Source organism: Rhipicephalus microplus, chromosome 1, assembly GCF_043290135.1.
Source record: "Rhipicephalus microplus isolate Deutch F79 chromosome 1, USDA_Rmic, whole genome shotgun sequence".
Lineage (NCBI taxonomy): Eukaryota > Metazoa > Arthropoda > Arachnida > Ixodida > Ixodidae > Rhipicephalus > Rhipicephalus microplus.
The window spans coordinates 285,878,069-285,893,556 of NC_134700.1; the positions used below are offsets into that span (position 1 = coordinate 285,878,069).

General features: G+C 44.2%; 1 protein-coding gene across 4 annotated transcripts in view; it reads left to right on the forward strand.

Annotated features, from left to right (window-relative positions):
- Rbcn-3A (rabconnectin-3 alpha) overlaps positions 1-15,488 on the forward strand; it is a 120,705-nt gene that overhangs the window by 27,629 nt on the left and 77,588 nt on the right. For all 4 annotated transcript variants that reach the window (XM_075896518.1, XM_075896512.1, XM_075896499.1 and 1 more), the window contains exons 18-23: positions 543-686; positions 1,680-1,812; positions 11,852-12,024; positions 12,909-13,054; positions 14,087-14,193; positions 15,223-15,418. In XM_075896518.1, coding sequence (XP_075752633.1) covers positions 543-686; positions 1,680-1,812; positions 11,852-12,024; positions 12,909-13,054; positions 14,087-14,193; positions 15,223-15,418 — 899 coding nt within the window. The remainder of the gene's footprint in view (positions 1-542; positions 687-1,679; positions 1,813-11,851; positions 12,025-12,908; positions 13,055-14,086; positions 14,194-15,222; positions 15,419-15,488) is intronic.

Genomic DNA, 15,488 nt, shown 5'->3' on the forward strand with positions numbered 1-15,488 from the left:
TTATTCGAATGAAATCACTGTTTGCTTTAAATTTGCTTGGAACCTACAATTCACTATGCACAAACCTAATTACAACGAGACACAGTTGCACCCAATATGAGTTATAGCATGTTTGTACTGAAGGTGGTGCCATCACTGCAAAGCACTCCAATCAGTTAAGTAAGCACTATTTTAGTTGACGATATTTCCTGAATCAATTTATCGTTTGCTTGTTTCAGGCTTGGGGCCCCTTCAACCATGACCACCGTGTTGCTACTCATATTGAACGCGACTGTATGTGCACATCTGCATGTGCATGCTAATCTGTGCCTGTGTACATTTCTACCTGTCCTACACCTTTCATCTTTTCTTTTATGACATTTTGACAAGGTTTCTTTAATGAGTTTCTTCTCTAATGACAACAGTGGTTGCATTGTTGTTATAGAAGCTTGCCTTAACAATACAGCTTAGCCTCATATTTGTCATTCAAGTCCTTCAAAAGTGCTGTACATTTGTTTTGTTCCTTTATGGTACCCTAATGGTATGCCTTTCGGTTGACGCAGGACTGGCAGAACACACAGCTGCTACACGTGTTCCAAGAACCGCTCATAATGGGTGCGAAGCAGGGAGTGCTTGGCAGCTCAAGTGGTGCTCCGGGAGAGGAGGCACTCGAGAAAAACGTGGGGCTGCTAGAGAGCTCGTTTCAGGTTTGTTGACCTATGCTGACAAGTGGTTTTCTTGAACAACAATACGTATTCGATGGGTATTGGATCTAGTCGGTAAGATAAAGGATCGTACAGTTTGTAACAGTATTGAATACTGAATGTGGAAATGGGAAATGCAATGAAAGAAAAAAAAACAAGACAAACAAGGGCTGCCTTTTGTCTATTGTTTCGCCATGTTTTCTCATCCCATAACTTTATATGCTACTTATGCATAACAGAATATGCAGCCTATTTTCCCATATAATAATTGCTTGATTGCTTTAAAAAAGAAATAAGAAGTACTTGAGACATGACATGTTTTTGCCTAATTGGCATCAGTAAAATAACAAGGCTGGCTTGGTGTGTGCAGAATATATTTGCGTGTTCATGACAACACATCAAAAATAGAAAAGTATTGATTGTCTATGAGACACACTATACCTGAAGCTTGATGCCTACCCAGCTGTTGAGGCCAGCTGGCTGGAATGCATGGAATGCATTTGCACACCTATGTATGGATCCTGCAGTGTAGGGGCGAAGCATAAAGATAAAGACGTCCGAGAGATAATTGGAGCCAATGCTATCTTTCGCAAAGATGACACATTTGTAAGTGCACGGTCAGCTGACCTTTTAGATCGGGAAAGGGCATTTCTGCTTGGCTAGTGGATAGACTGGGGGCGCCACTGTGTATGTATCTATACATTGTTATTTCCTAAAAATAAAAATTATTGAAGTTAGCGCACTGTGTTGTCATTTTCTGATGTCCCTGTCTCTTAGCACTCAATATGTCGTCAAGTCCCATTTACCAACACGCCCAAAAAATGGCAATGCTAAATATCCAGCCAGAGCTAGGGACCCCTAGAATTTATGGCACACTTATATGCTTCAGACTTTTCTGCACTTGTGTTTCAGGTTAGCTTGCTGGCCTCATTATGGTGGTATGTGCAGAATGTTGCTTGTTAATGTTTTTATTTTTCTCTTTGTGCGATTGCACAGGCTTTTGTAGATCTTCGTCACACAACTGTCTTCGAGGAGCCTTTTTATCTGGTCGTCCTGGAAAAAACGAGCACTGGCCGCACAATGCTCCACATGTGGCGTCTCGTCATCAGCTCCAGGCCCGGTGCCGGAGGTAACTGCATCATCTACCATACCTCGTCATCCATATAATATGAACTTCATATTTTTCAACTAGGAGTAAGCACGGTATATTAATACGCAGAGCTGTGCGAATAACAAAATTTTAGGTGCGATGCGAACTGGAGTAATAAAGTTTGAGTGCAAATTGAATAGAATAATTTTTAAACAGCAATAGGCAGAGCTGTGCGAATAGCGAAATTTTAGGTGCGATGCAAACTGGAGTAATAAAGTATGAGTGCAAATGGAATAGAATAATTTGCAAACAGTTGTAAAATATTTGCTTAATATTTTTCTAATGCTGCAATGGAAAAACAGAGGATACCTAAACACATTGTGAGATACAGTAATACCTCGTTAACTCAAACTCGCATGTCTCAAAAAATTGGCTAAGTCAAAATTTTCTGCAGCACCAAACATTTTTCTATACGTCCCATGTATAATTTTCTTTTTATCTCGGAAGTGTTTTTGTGTCGGGTTGCGGATAACTCGAAATCTTGAGTGGGATTGGAACGAAAATTTCGCCGCCGGACCATTTCACAAGATTTGCGCGATGGTGCCACACCTTGAGTCTGTAGGCTTTTTTTTTTTCCTAATTAGCCGTGCCTGCCACTGCATCGATACTTTTTGCCAACGCGAAAACGCAATGCTGCCATGCCTAAAGTCAGTCGTTTTTTTTTTTATTTAGCCGCGCCTGTCACTATGTCAATGCTTTCCGTGAACGCGAAAACGCGATGCATTCCGCGAACGCGAACGAGTGGTCAAGGTGAGACGCGCTCCAGCTACGGTCCAGTGCCTGTGTCCACTCTGATGAAACGATAACTACGAAGTCTTGCCAAACGCTTTAATGAAATTTACAAGAAACCCAACCCTCCTCCCGTGTCTTTACATATCAAACAAGTGTTGACTTGAGTAAACGCTATCCCAAGTTTCGCTTCAAACCATTCTTCCAGCACCCGCGTCGACGCCTGTTTCAATCTGGTCAACTCGGTGTGCACCACTGCTGCTTTGCATCTCATTAGGGTTCTCTTCGGTGAGATGCTGCATTTTTTTTTTTTTTTATTTAGCTGCACCTGCCAGTGCGTCAATGCTTTTCGAGTACGCAAAGTGGGCGAAGTTTCAGCCCAGCGACATGCCAACTTTGTCAGGCAACCCTGTGGCACGTAATGTGATGCACGTGCTGAGCAGGATGGCCCTCTGCTTACACTTTGCGTAGTTCATTTCGTTCATTATGTGCAGTGCACATGATTTTCCGAGTGGTGATTTCCGTTCGTCTGTGAGAACGGAGCAGCACTGTGAGGAGCGGCAACTTAGCGTGAGTGCGGCAAGCCTGGCGTCTACCGGAAGAGCCAAGCCTTCTACCAAAAGAGCTTTCTCCACAGAATTTTGTTGTCTTATGAAAACGGCAAAGGCTACGAAATTGAACCTGTTGGGAGCTGTACACTTTCTCAGTAGCGCTTGGCAGCAAGCTCATGCAGCGGCTATCGCCAACTGCTTTGTGCACGCTGGGTTTTCACGTGCCGCCAGTTGTCCAGAAGCAGACGGCAGAAACAGATGACTTCACGAACTGGGAAGAACTTTGTCAGGCGGTCATCAAGCTTACAGGTAACAGTCCTGCCAAAAGCTACATGACTTTTTGGAGTATGCGCTGTGTGAACAGGATGTGGCGATAACTGGAAAAATAGCGGACGTCGAAATCAAACGGCCACTACCGTATGGGACAGCAGAGACGAGGGCGATGACGAACCACCTTGAGAGGTGCCGACATCTGAGATGAGAAATTTGTTGCGCTTGCTTCGAAATAAGGTCGAGTGTAGCGGCGGCAAAGATCGACTGATGCAATGCGTCAAGCAGTTGGAGAACACCTTCCTAGGCCTGAGTACGACTGCAAAGCACTCGAGCATTAGGCAGTTTTTCTCTGCTAAATAAAATGGCAGTGCGGCAAAACCCAGTCGGTTAAAGTCTCTTGTATGTTATTTTTTTCTCTTTTAAACCTGCGCCAGAAGAAAGATTAGAAACTGCCGCTGAAGAGTTGGTAAATAGCACTATGTCTACTTAGGGCAGGTAATAACCGCAGAGCCGAACCACGAGATTGAAGTAACTAGAAGAATAAGAATGGGGTGGAGCACATTCGGCAAGCACTCTCAAATTATGACAGGTAGATTGCCACTATCCCTCAAGAGGAAGGTATATAACAGCTGTATCTTGCCGGTACTTAGCTACGGAGCAGAAACCTGGAGACTTACAAAGAGGGTTCAGCTTAAATTGAGGACGACGCAGCGAGCAATGGAAAGAAAAATGGTAGGTGTAACCTTAAGAGACAAGAAGAGAGCAGAGTGGATTAGGGAACAAACGAGGGTTAAGGATATCATAGCTGAAATCAAGAAGAAGAAATGGACATGGGCAGGGCATGTAGCGCGTAGACAGGATAACCGCTGGTCATTAAGGGTAACTGACTGGATTCCCAGAGAAGGGAAGCGGGTTAGGGGGAGACAGAAGGTTAGGTGGGCAGATGAGATTAAGAAGTTTGCGGGTATTAATTGGAAGCAGCAAGCACAGGACCGGGTTAACTGGCGGAACATGGGAGAGGCCTTTGTCCTGCAGTGGACGTAGTGAGGCTGATGATGATGATGATGATGATGACTGATTTTTCTGTGAAGCGCCCATTTTCCTGGCGATTCGCGAAACTTGGCTTATCTCAAAAATCTGTTGTGAGTTAACAAGGTATTATACTGTATATGAACAAGGAAGTGTTCCTTTTGGCTAGATTAGTGAAGGGATAGCGGATGATGTTCTTTGGTTGTTTAATCAAGTATGAGGCAATTCAGAAGCATAACTGTTTTATTTAAATGATTTGGTGCAACAAATGTGATGTCAAGAACAATTTACACCTATTCTCTCTTCAACTTCTGTGGAGGCCACATTGATTTGATGGACAAGGGCCCTTTGAATTCAAAGTTGGTAATCTGCCCTGTAGACGCCAATGTATAGAACATCTGGAATTTCAAATCTTTGTCCAATTTTTTCAGACTTTTCATCTGAAACGCTCCGAATTAAAGCCCTCACCTCTGCCGCGTAGGTTCAAACCAGTGCTTTCGCGAGTCGGGGCAGCAGAACCCTGAAGACAGTTTTGTTGCAATACCAAAATGTGATGCAGTGAAGCTTAAAAACATTGTGAAGGGCTCATTATAGTGGTGCAGTGCATCTCCATGTTGGAGCCAGTGTTTTCTCGAGTCAATACACATTCGACCTTAGAGTCTGAAGGGCAGCTTCGTGCAATGCGAATGTGATGGGGTGAAGCATATTCATGCAATGCGAATGTGATGGGGTGAAGCATATTCAAAACCTGAACGGGCCACTGCCATTCGGACATTGACCGTATTTGTCTTTGAGAAGTTCAAATACTTTGAATAGTAAAAAGCAAAGCGAATTGAATAGCAAATGCTATTTGAAAAATATTCGGAAGTTCGAATATTCGCACCTGAAGTAGTTTAAGGGGAGATGCGATTCGAAAAAAAAGTTGCGTTATTACGTAGCCTAGGCAAATGAAATTTTTGCTGTATGTGTGGTCTTTTATGCTGATTTTAAATGCATAATTAGTTTTTTAGTAACTTGCACAGTTTTTGTTTTATATTGTGGCATCAGTAAAGTATAGTTCATTTTGGACAAACTTTTTATGCCACTTAAGTTTTCTTGTTCTGAACCACTAAGGCCCAAATAACGAAACGTTCCTTTCTTTTGACCGCGTCCTCTCCTTACGTGAGGCTTCCTTACAACCAAGTACCAACGGAGAAAGCAAGCGTAGTCTGAAAGCTCCCTTAACCCGTCCTCGCGGGAGGAATGGTTGCCGCGCTCCTGCGTTCGAGATTATCGAATATAAGCTTTTTGCTCACAAGCATTTATTCTGTAAAAAAAAGTTGGGTCACCACATCACTTCCAAATAGAAGTGTTAATATAGAGACGCAAGTACGCTTTCTTCCAACTACGGTTACTGAATGTGAAAAGCCACCGTAGTCGAGCGCAAAATGTGGTGCATTCTAGCAACACTGCGCGCCGTCGTGCCTGGCACCGTGCACGCACACTCGCCGCTCGTGTCTCCCCGCAGAGGTGGGGTGGGAGGGTTGCCTCGAAAACGAAAACATCACGTGGGCTAGCTGTGAGGCGAAGCGCTCGTTCAGGGCAAGGAGCGGACCTAACAGCGCACGAAGGTAGCCCCAAAGCAACCTTAAGCTGAGGAAGCGCCAAGGAAGCCTTCACCGAGGGCTCCTCAGTGAGGAAGCTTTCAGAGTGACATAAGGCGGCCTCACAAAAATGAAGGCTTCCTCACTGAGGAAAGGAACGTTTCGTTGTTTGGCCCTAAGGACTCGTTTTACTCTGTTAACGGTAGAATGCAAGTAAGTGTCAAGAAAGGGCTTATAAGACAATTGAATGAACAAGAAAAATTCTAATGTGAGAATTCTTAGAATCACCAGCCCATACTAATTGCTTACTTTAAGTTTGTAATAATTATACTGGCAGTATCAAGTTGTAAAGAAGGCATTTGCACACTTCACATGTTAAGGAATATGTGGGCAAAACTTTATCTCGAGCAGGCTGCCAGAAGTACCGAAAACGTGATGTCTAATCTCAAGAAGTGGCCTGAAAATAGAAGATGAAAAAAATGCATTTTAAAGGTATAAGTGAAAGCTCATGTATGCAGAAAAGGTTTGTTTTTTAAGATCATTTCTTCTATAATATCAGCTTGGCAATCTTCTTTTGTAAGAGTTTTGACAGAGTGCGCTATGTCCTATCTGTCTCTTTTCTGAGACATTCCCTGCGCACTAATAAAGTATATTTCTTTCAAAATTAGCTATTATGGTTATTTTGAGCATGCAGCTTTAGCGAACTTCTCATTTGAAATGCAATGGCAAGCAGCCAGGTGAAAATTTCCTGAAGACTTCAGGCAATGGGCTCTTTATAGTTTCTAGTAGGCCTCGCCACGCTGGTCTAGTGGCTAAGGCACCCAGCTGCTGACTCGCATTTCGCAGGATCGAATTCCGGCTGTGGTGGCTGCATTTTTGGCAGAGGTGAAAATGATGTAGGCCCATGTGCTCAGATTTAGGTGCACGTAAAAAATCCCAGGTGGTTGAAATTTCCGGAGCCGTTCGCTACGGCGTCTCTCATAATCATATTTTGGTAACACCAGATATTATTATTATTATTATTATTATTATTATTATTATTATTATTATTATTATTATTATTATTGGTTTTTAGTAGCCACCTTTAGCTCACTGAAATCGACTTTAACATAATTCGAGTTTAATTACAATCTTCAGTTTCTTTGTCATGAGAGTAGACAAACTAAACTTGGGAAAGCAAATTAAAATGAAAAATATGTAATTTTGGAAAGAGCTTTTGCTTGTCGACTTGCATCTTCCCTGAAGTCTCAAATATCTACATAGAAACTGGCACACCTTAACAACCAGTAGTTTTCAAAGCCTTCAGACATGTTATATCTAGGCCAGGCAGCCACATGAAAGCAGACTGCCTGTGCACTAATTCAGGTCATGGTTATCATCATCATCATCATCATCATCATCACCCTAACTACGACCACTGCACGGCAAAATCTTCTTTTATGTACCGCCAATCAATCCAGTTCTGTGCTTTCTGTAGCCACATTATACCTGTAAACTTCTTAATTTCATCTACCCACTTAATTTGACAGTGAAATTGGTTATAAGATCACAACACTGATCACGTGCACGCCGTTGTCGCCGGTGTTCGTAACCACTATCTATCGCACAAAATAAGAAAAAAAAAGTCGGTATATAAAAAACACCAAGGACACAATAGGATTCGAACGCGGGTCTCCAGCGTGCCAGTCCAGTATTCCACCACAGCACCACGCCGACGCTTGGACCTTCCTTGGAAATCGGCCCTAATTGATTGATATGTGGGGTTTAACGTCCCAAAACCACTATATGATTATGAGAGACGCCGTAGTGGAGGACTCCGGAAATTTAGGCCACCTGGGGTTCTTTAACGTGCACCCAAATCTGAGCACACGGGCCTACAACATTTCCGCCTCCATCGGAAATGCAGTTCGAACCCGCGCCCTGCGGGTCAGCAGCCGAGTACCTTAGCCACTAGACCACCGCGGCGGGGCGGAAATCGGCCCTAGGCAGGCTTGATGTTGTGAAATAAATCGCGTTATAGAACAGCAAAGAAACAACCAGATGTCAGATAATGCGAATTGTGCTACATGTGGGCCGTCGAATGCTCCAACTTTTTACAAAAGCTTCATCTTGTTCACCTATTAACTGTGACGCATACCCACTGTGGGGGATTGTAGAGATTACAAAGGCTTCTGGCATAATTCTTCACCGTCGTCAGCCACAGCACACAAAAATTGCACAACATTCTTTGCAAGTGTGCAGCAGGTACCCCGCTTCTCCGAGTAATGATGAAGGATGGGGCATAGTGAATGCCTGCTGACTACACGATTTATGGCGTAGTGGGTACTCTGCACGTGTGCTGACAGCAGCTACCCCAAGAGTGTTGAAAAGAGGCTCTTGAAGGCTGCTCTTCCAGATTTTGCTGTGACGGTGCTGCGCGTTCAGCACGGGCCTGTTGGTTTTCTCTGTCTCCCCTTCACGTGTTTGCCTTTTCTTAGAGTCATGTCAGTTAGCGTTAATGACCAGTGGTTATCCCTGCCTATGCACTACGTGGTCGGCCCATGTCCATTTCTTCTTCTTCATTTCAGCTATCAATATCCTTAACCCCTGTTTGTTCCCTGACCCACTCTGCTCTCTTTCTGTTTTTTTAAGCTTGCACCTATCATTTTCCTTTCTGTCGCTCTTTGCTCGCCGCATTGTCCTCAATTTAAGTTGAACCCTATTTGTAAGCCTCCACGTTTCTGCTTCATAGGTAAATACGGGTAAGATGCACCTGTTATATACGTTTCTCTTGAGGGATAATGGTAGACTTCCGTTCATGATTTGAGATTGATTGCTAAATGTGCACCATTTCATTCTTTTTCTTCTACATAGTTATTTCATTCCTATGGTTTGGCTCCGTGGTTACTACCTGTCCTAAGTGTACACATTCCTTTACAACTTTCAATTTATCACCCCCTATCACAAAGAGCTGTTCTCTGCCGAGACTGTTAAGCGTTACTTTAGTTTTATGCATTTTAATTTTCAGGCCTACCCTTTTGCTTTCCATGTCCAGTTCAGTAATCATGAGCTGTAATTCCGATAGTCTTCCCATATTGCATACAAAATGGCAGAGTGGAAAAATGTTAAATACAAAGTTATTTGTTCCAGATAATGACTATTGTTAGGAATCTGCTGTGTCGCGATGGTAGCGGTGGCGAAGAGCGGCGAGCAGTCGAGCGGACATCGCTGAAGCCTTAGCCCGAAGGCGAAGCAGGGAGGCAATTAGTTTTGAAAACAGCAACAAAAAGAAGCGTTTACTATAGCAGGTTGTCGTTTGTACAGAGCCAACCAGCACGACAACGTCAGTAGGGGCAAAATCCCACAAACATGGGGCCGGCACGGCCTTAAATAACGTCTTTGGTCCATTCTCTAAAACCAGATCTTGGGCTCGAAGGGGGAGACGTAGCCATACCCGTAACTGCAAGGTGGTTCGGCGGAGGAAGCCACGTTATCCCCGGAACTGCACGGTTCTTCTGCACAGAAGGCGGCGCTGGGAGGGGGGAGACAGTTCGTCCGAACAGCGCTTGATTTTGTGAGACGTGCTCCCGAACGATGAAAATGTCTGTGGCACAACAGCACCCCCGCCGCCAGACAATGCATCCGCCGTTTTGAGCCGTCTAGGGTGGCTCGGAAGGAGGGATGCTGGTTGACCGTCGATACTGTAGCCACTCCGTGGTGATCTTCAGAGCCCTGCAGGGAATCACTGGAACGACGAAGTTGAACACAAAGCCAAACCGCTTTCGTGAAAGCCAGCACCCTATGAACGTCTCTCATAGCGCCAGACCAAGGCAGCAAAGAGATCTATTGACTCTCTACTATTGTACATTTTAGCACGAGAAACGTATCCCTTAGAGACCTCAAAACACTGGCCCCCACGAACGCTGTGATTACACTGCGCAGTCCCGATGCCAAAAAAGGCCGGGCGAAATATCCTCAATGCGCTGCCACCACTGTTAGGAATTTGCTGTGTCGCGATGGTAGCGGTGGTGAAGAGTGGCGAGCAGTCGAGCGGACTTCGCTGAAGCCTTAGCCCGAAGGCGAAGCAGGAAGGCAATCCATTTTGAAAACAGCAACAAAAAGGAGCGTTTACTGTAGCAGGTTGTCGTTTGTACAGAGCCGGCCAGCACGACAACGTCCGCTGGGGCAAAATCCCACTAACATGGGGCCGGCACGGCCTTAAATAATGTCTTTGGTGCATTCTCTCAGACCAGTTTTGGGCTCGGAGGGGGAAACGTAGCCATACCCGTAACTGCAAGGTGGTTTGGCGGAGGAAGCGACGTTATCCCCGGAACTGCACGGTTCTTATGCACGGAAAGCGGCGCTGGGAGGGGGGAGACAGTTCGTCGGAACAGCGCTCGATCTCGTGAGACGTACTCCCGAATGAGGGAAGTGTGTGGCACAACAGCACCCCCACCGCCAGACAATGCATCCGGAGTTTTGAGCCGTCTAGGGCGGCTCGGAAGGAGGGATGCTGGTGGACCGTCGATACTGTAGCCACTCCGTGGTGATCTTCAGAGCCCTGCAGGGAATCACTGGAACGACGGAGTTGAACACAAAGCCAAACCGCTTTCGTGGAAGCAAGCACCCTCTTAACGTCTCTCATAGCACCAGACCAAGGCAGCAAAGAGATCTATTGGCTCTCTACTATTGTACGTTTTAGCACGAGAAACGTATTCCTTAGAGACCTCAAAACACTGGCCCCCACGAATGCTGTGATTAAACTGCGCAGTCCTGATGCCAAGAAAGGCCGCGCGAAATATCCTCAATGCGCTGCCACCACTGTTAGGAATTTGCTGTGTCGCTATGGTAGCGGTGGCGAAGAGCGGCGAGCAGTCGAGCGGACTTCGCTGAAGCCTTAGCCCGAAGGCGAAGCAGGAAGGCAATCCATTTTGAAAACAGCAACAAAAAGGAGCATTTACTGTAGCAGGTTGTCGTTTGTACAGAGCCGGCCAGCACGACAACGTCCGCTGGGGCAAAATCCAGCTAACATGGGGCCGGCACTGCCTTAAATAATGTCTTTGGTCCATTCTCTTTGACCAGTTCTCGGGCTCGAAGGGGGAGACGTAGCCATACCCGGAACTTCAAGGTGGTTCGGCGGAGGAAGCGACGTTATCCCCGGAACTGCACGGTTCTTCTGCACGGAAGGCGGCGCTGGGAGGGGGAAGACAGTTCGTCGGAACAGCGCTCGATCTCGTGAGACGTGCTCCCGAACGAGGAAAATGTCTGTGGCACAACACTATGCACGTCAGTGCAGAAGGCATCTTGAAAAGAAAAGCTTAGGACAACGTGGTGCTGAGAAAGGACTTCAGCAGAGGTGTGAAACTTACTGCCGCAGAGTCAGATATGGATATGTGAAATCTGAAGGGGATGGCAAAATATTTCGATTATAATGGTAATTTGATAAACAAAATATCTTTTGTTCGGCTGTATGCCAGATGCTAGAGGCCTGTATACTTAGATTTAGGTATACTTTATGGAACAGCAGGTGGTCAAAATTACTGGAGCTGTCCACTATGGCCTGCCTCATAACAACATCATGACTTTGGCTTGAATCACCCCAGACATTATTTACATTATATAGCTTTTGTGTCAACATTGATCTGTGGTAGATGCACTGCAGCTTTGTTACAATGTATGTTTATATACACTGCTGGAATGTGTATATTTTATTATTTAATACCTCCTCTACATTAATTCAAGCACCCACTTATAAACGAAAAAAAATTTCTGTCCAATTGGCTCCTAGAATGTTTTCTGTTTCTGGCTTGGTTTTACCTGTTTAAAAGATTGAAATTGGTGTGTATGCTAACCTGTGACACATCTTACTTGCAGGCAAAGGCCAACAAGATGGCTCTGCTTTCCCGGAGAATGTGGCCCAGCCAGAGGACGACGCTGCTTCCAATGCGTCCTCGCGGAGTGGCAGCCTTGACCACACTGACACTGGACAAGGGGCTCAGCAAACGGGGTCACCTCATGCCTCACCATTGCGCATAACAACTTCCAAGGTATCGATTGCACAATTGCAACGGTTCGTGCAGGAACAGGCATGCGTGATGTGTGTCGTGTGCGCATGCACATGTAAACAGCTTACGCCCAAACAGTACTGTCTTGTTTTTTCAACAGGCACCACTTTTCAATGCTCTCCGTTTTAACAGGTTCTCAGGTTTTATGTGGAGGTTCTCTAGGGAGAAATTGTAGTTTGCTGTTACAGTTTCTCTAGATAGGTTTCTACAGGGCACTTCAGAATACACTAAATTATATTTTAACTGAAGTTTCTGAGAGTTCCAGCATAGGTACCTGTGTTGCTTGCACTGAGGACTAGTCTGAGGATTGCTAGTGAATTATGCATCTTTTTACTGCTAATGTTTCTAAGCCTAATTGGCAACACTGTCTGTGAAATTGAATGAGGGAGCTTTCATTGCTTAAGCTTAATTGGCAGATGTGCTGTATGAGATATTTTTGTAAAAATACTGGTCAAATGAAACGTTGACCTGCTTTTAACAAACAGTGTGCTCACACTTGGGCTTTTCGTTGTTCACTAGAGCATAATTGCTCATTATTCTTAGCAGCATTGTCATTGGCATTGCTGTTCATAGCAGCAGTCTTAGTACTGCTTTGTATAAGTGCCAAGGTTAAACTCTAGTCTAACAGTAAACTGTTATTGGCTGTTTCCTATCCCAAAATTTTGTTGTTGTTGTTGGTATATCATTGAAAGTTTTAAATGCGTTACAAAATGCTATTTGTATGGTAACCTGGGAGTGTGCATCGACATCACGGAGCAGCTGTGGGTTTACCACATCGGATTCTCCGTGACATGTTGAATCTATGATCACTGCAACTGCGCCCTAACCTAACTAAGTGCCATGGTATGGTTATTTATTCTTCATAGGTGTGCACGCAAGAGCTGCCTCTACCGCACGATGTAGAAATTGCTCATGCAGCACCAGCAGCTGGCCATGTGAGCTCTTCAAACATCTACCCAGCTTGCTTTGCCCCATATGTTCTCTCCACCGCTTGCACTGATGGGTTGACAAGGTCAGTGTGAATTTACCAAACCTCAATAATGAGCATTCATAGGAGTAACTAAATTTAGAATTTCTCACCAGTATCATTGTGTAGTGAACATTCTTTTATGATGAAGAGTATTGGATAAAACTAGTGTGTTTTGAGCATTAGACACAACTTTATTTCACAGCGAAATTCTACTGTATTGCAATACACCACCACTTCTGTGTTCCATCTCGAGGTGTCGGAGCTCCTTGACTCTAGAGAAGAAGTTCAATCAATGATTTGCTAAGGGTGTACAAGTGGTTTCATACATTTTTGCAAACAGTAACCTTAAGAACACACTGTCAGACAGCAGCACACAAGCCATCTGCTGTCTTCATATAATTATGGTAGGAAATGTTGACCCTCTCTATTTCTTATGTTTTGTTTCTTCATGGTGACAATTAGAAAGACTAATGGCTACATCCTGCCATAAGTTGGCTAGAGTGAATGCGGTATAACACGCATAAAGGTGCTACATGACTATTTTTTTATGTTGTGGAGCTTTTTTGGATGTACTGATAAGATATGTGCAGAGCCTGGACATTTGAGGAAGGTTCTGCAGCAGAATAAGTTGCATGTGTTTTCCATCCTGGCTCCTGCAGTTCATAGTATTTACAGTTGCGATAAAGCCTAATTGGTATCAAAATTCATGGCTACGGTTCGTTTCTCTCCACAGTTTTCAAAAACAGTCAATTATGATAAATTAAATTTCTATTTGGCTTGCTTGTAACTTAAAGTGTACCCTGTGGCTGAGTTACTAGTGTCTAAGTGGTGTTTTTTATGTCGTATGAATTCTGCCAGTGAAATTTACTTTTCCTTGACGAGCAGACTTCTGTGCATGCACTAACTAGTAAAGCATGTTACATAGCTGATGGGTTATAACATTTACTGGCAGCTAATTCAAAACACCAATGTGTAAGTTTTTCTGTTCTCCTATCCTGTAAAAATACTAGATGAAAGTAATAGTGTTTTTGTAATACAATAATGGCATGAATTTTCTTGTGCAAACTTTTTCAGGTTTTGGAAATGCAGAGTGGACTGTGAAGGAGATGGAACCCCCAACTTTGTGTGGGTGGAGTGGGAGATGACACTGAACAAGTCATCCAGTGTCATTCAGGTTCCTGGTAAACAGCATTTGCATCTTAAGTTTTAAAAACAGTTCATGCTATCTGAGGTGCTCAGCATTGAGATGCACCCCATTGCCTTCTTGGTTTAGCATTCATTCGTCTATGAATCTTGGTGTTAAGGGCTGAATTCGATAAATCTCAAAATCTGAGCTTGCCTTTTTGTCATACAAGCTTATTTTCTCCGATCCTGTTATGGCACATACACAATGCTTACGTAATAAACATGTATTTTATTCCGTATTGCATAATCTTTGTCATACATGTCATTTAACAAATAGACGCAAAAGTTGGCTGTGTTTAACTCTTTTTCTACAGTGAGGAAATAAAGAGGTGTTTTCGTAAGTTTTACTAGGTCTTCTTTGCTGAAAGAACTACTGCACTACTGAAACATAAGACAGCCTAAAGCAGAAAGCAAAGCTGAACGATGTTTTAGGCTGGTTGGCATCATTGTTCTCCGAGTCAAAGCCGCGTCCTCGGACTCGGGATTGCTTGTTAAACTGGCCACAAACAGATCGAAATGCCGATATCTGTGATAATTTTTCTAAGCGCACGTAGCGCCACATCTAGCAACGATCATGTTCGCTTTTCACTTACGACAATCGCGCAACTTCGGAGTGCGTTCAAAAATCAAGGCGATGGGGGAGAAAAAGCAAACTACAAAAAGAAGTTCTTTCCTTCGATAAATGATACAGTCTGTTCGTGAATTACGCAGAACGTCTCAAAAGCAGCAATTCAAATGGATTAATAGTGAGCTATCGATGCTCCATGGGTGCAGTATGTGAAGAGTCAAGGGTCTGATTGTTATGCATGGGACTGCACTTATATATCGCTGTGAACTTTGCATAACCGTTCTAATTTGCGTGTAATTTTGTAGAACAGCTCATCAATTTGTACTTCACATACTTTCTTATCACTGACAAAGCAGTCATTAATGATCTTCCCTCTACACATGAGGTCTGGTGTGTTATTTTGCCTCCCCCTCCCCATATTCTGGGCTTAGTCTTTTGTTCGTACTTTTCTCTTTAGGCCAGCCCATTAGTGTCAGCTGTGCATACAGTGGAAGAGTGGCGTGTGCCTACAAGCGAGGCCACTCTTTCAACCGGCCTGGCTCCAACAACCCAGCTGATCGTTGTGTCAACCTGGGTGTTGCGATCTACGAGTGTGAATCTACTGGTGGCTCTGAATGGATACTCGAAGACACAGTGCTTTTGAACAACATTGGGTAAGGGAGCCGCATCCGGGGCCTTCTCGATGTTTTTGGAGGTCATATTATGGCACTGACATGCCCTGAT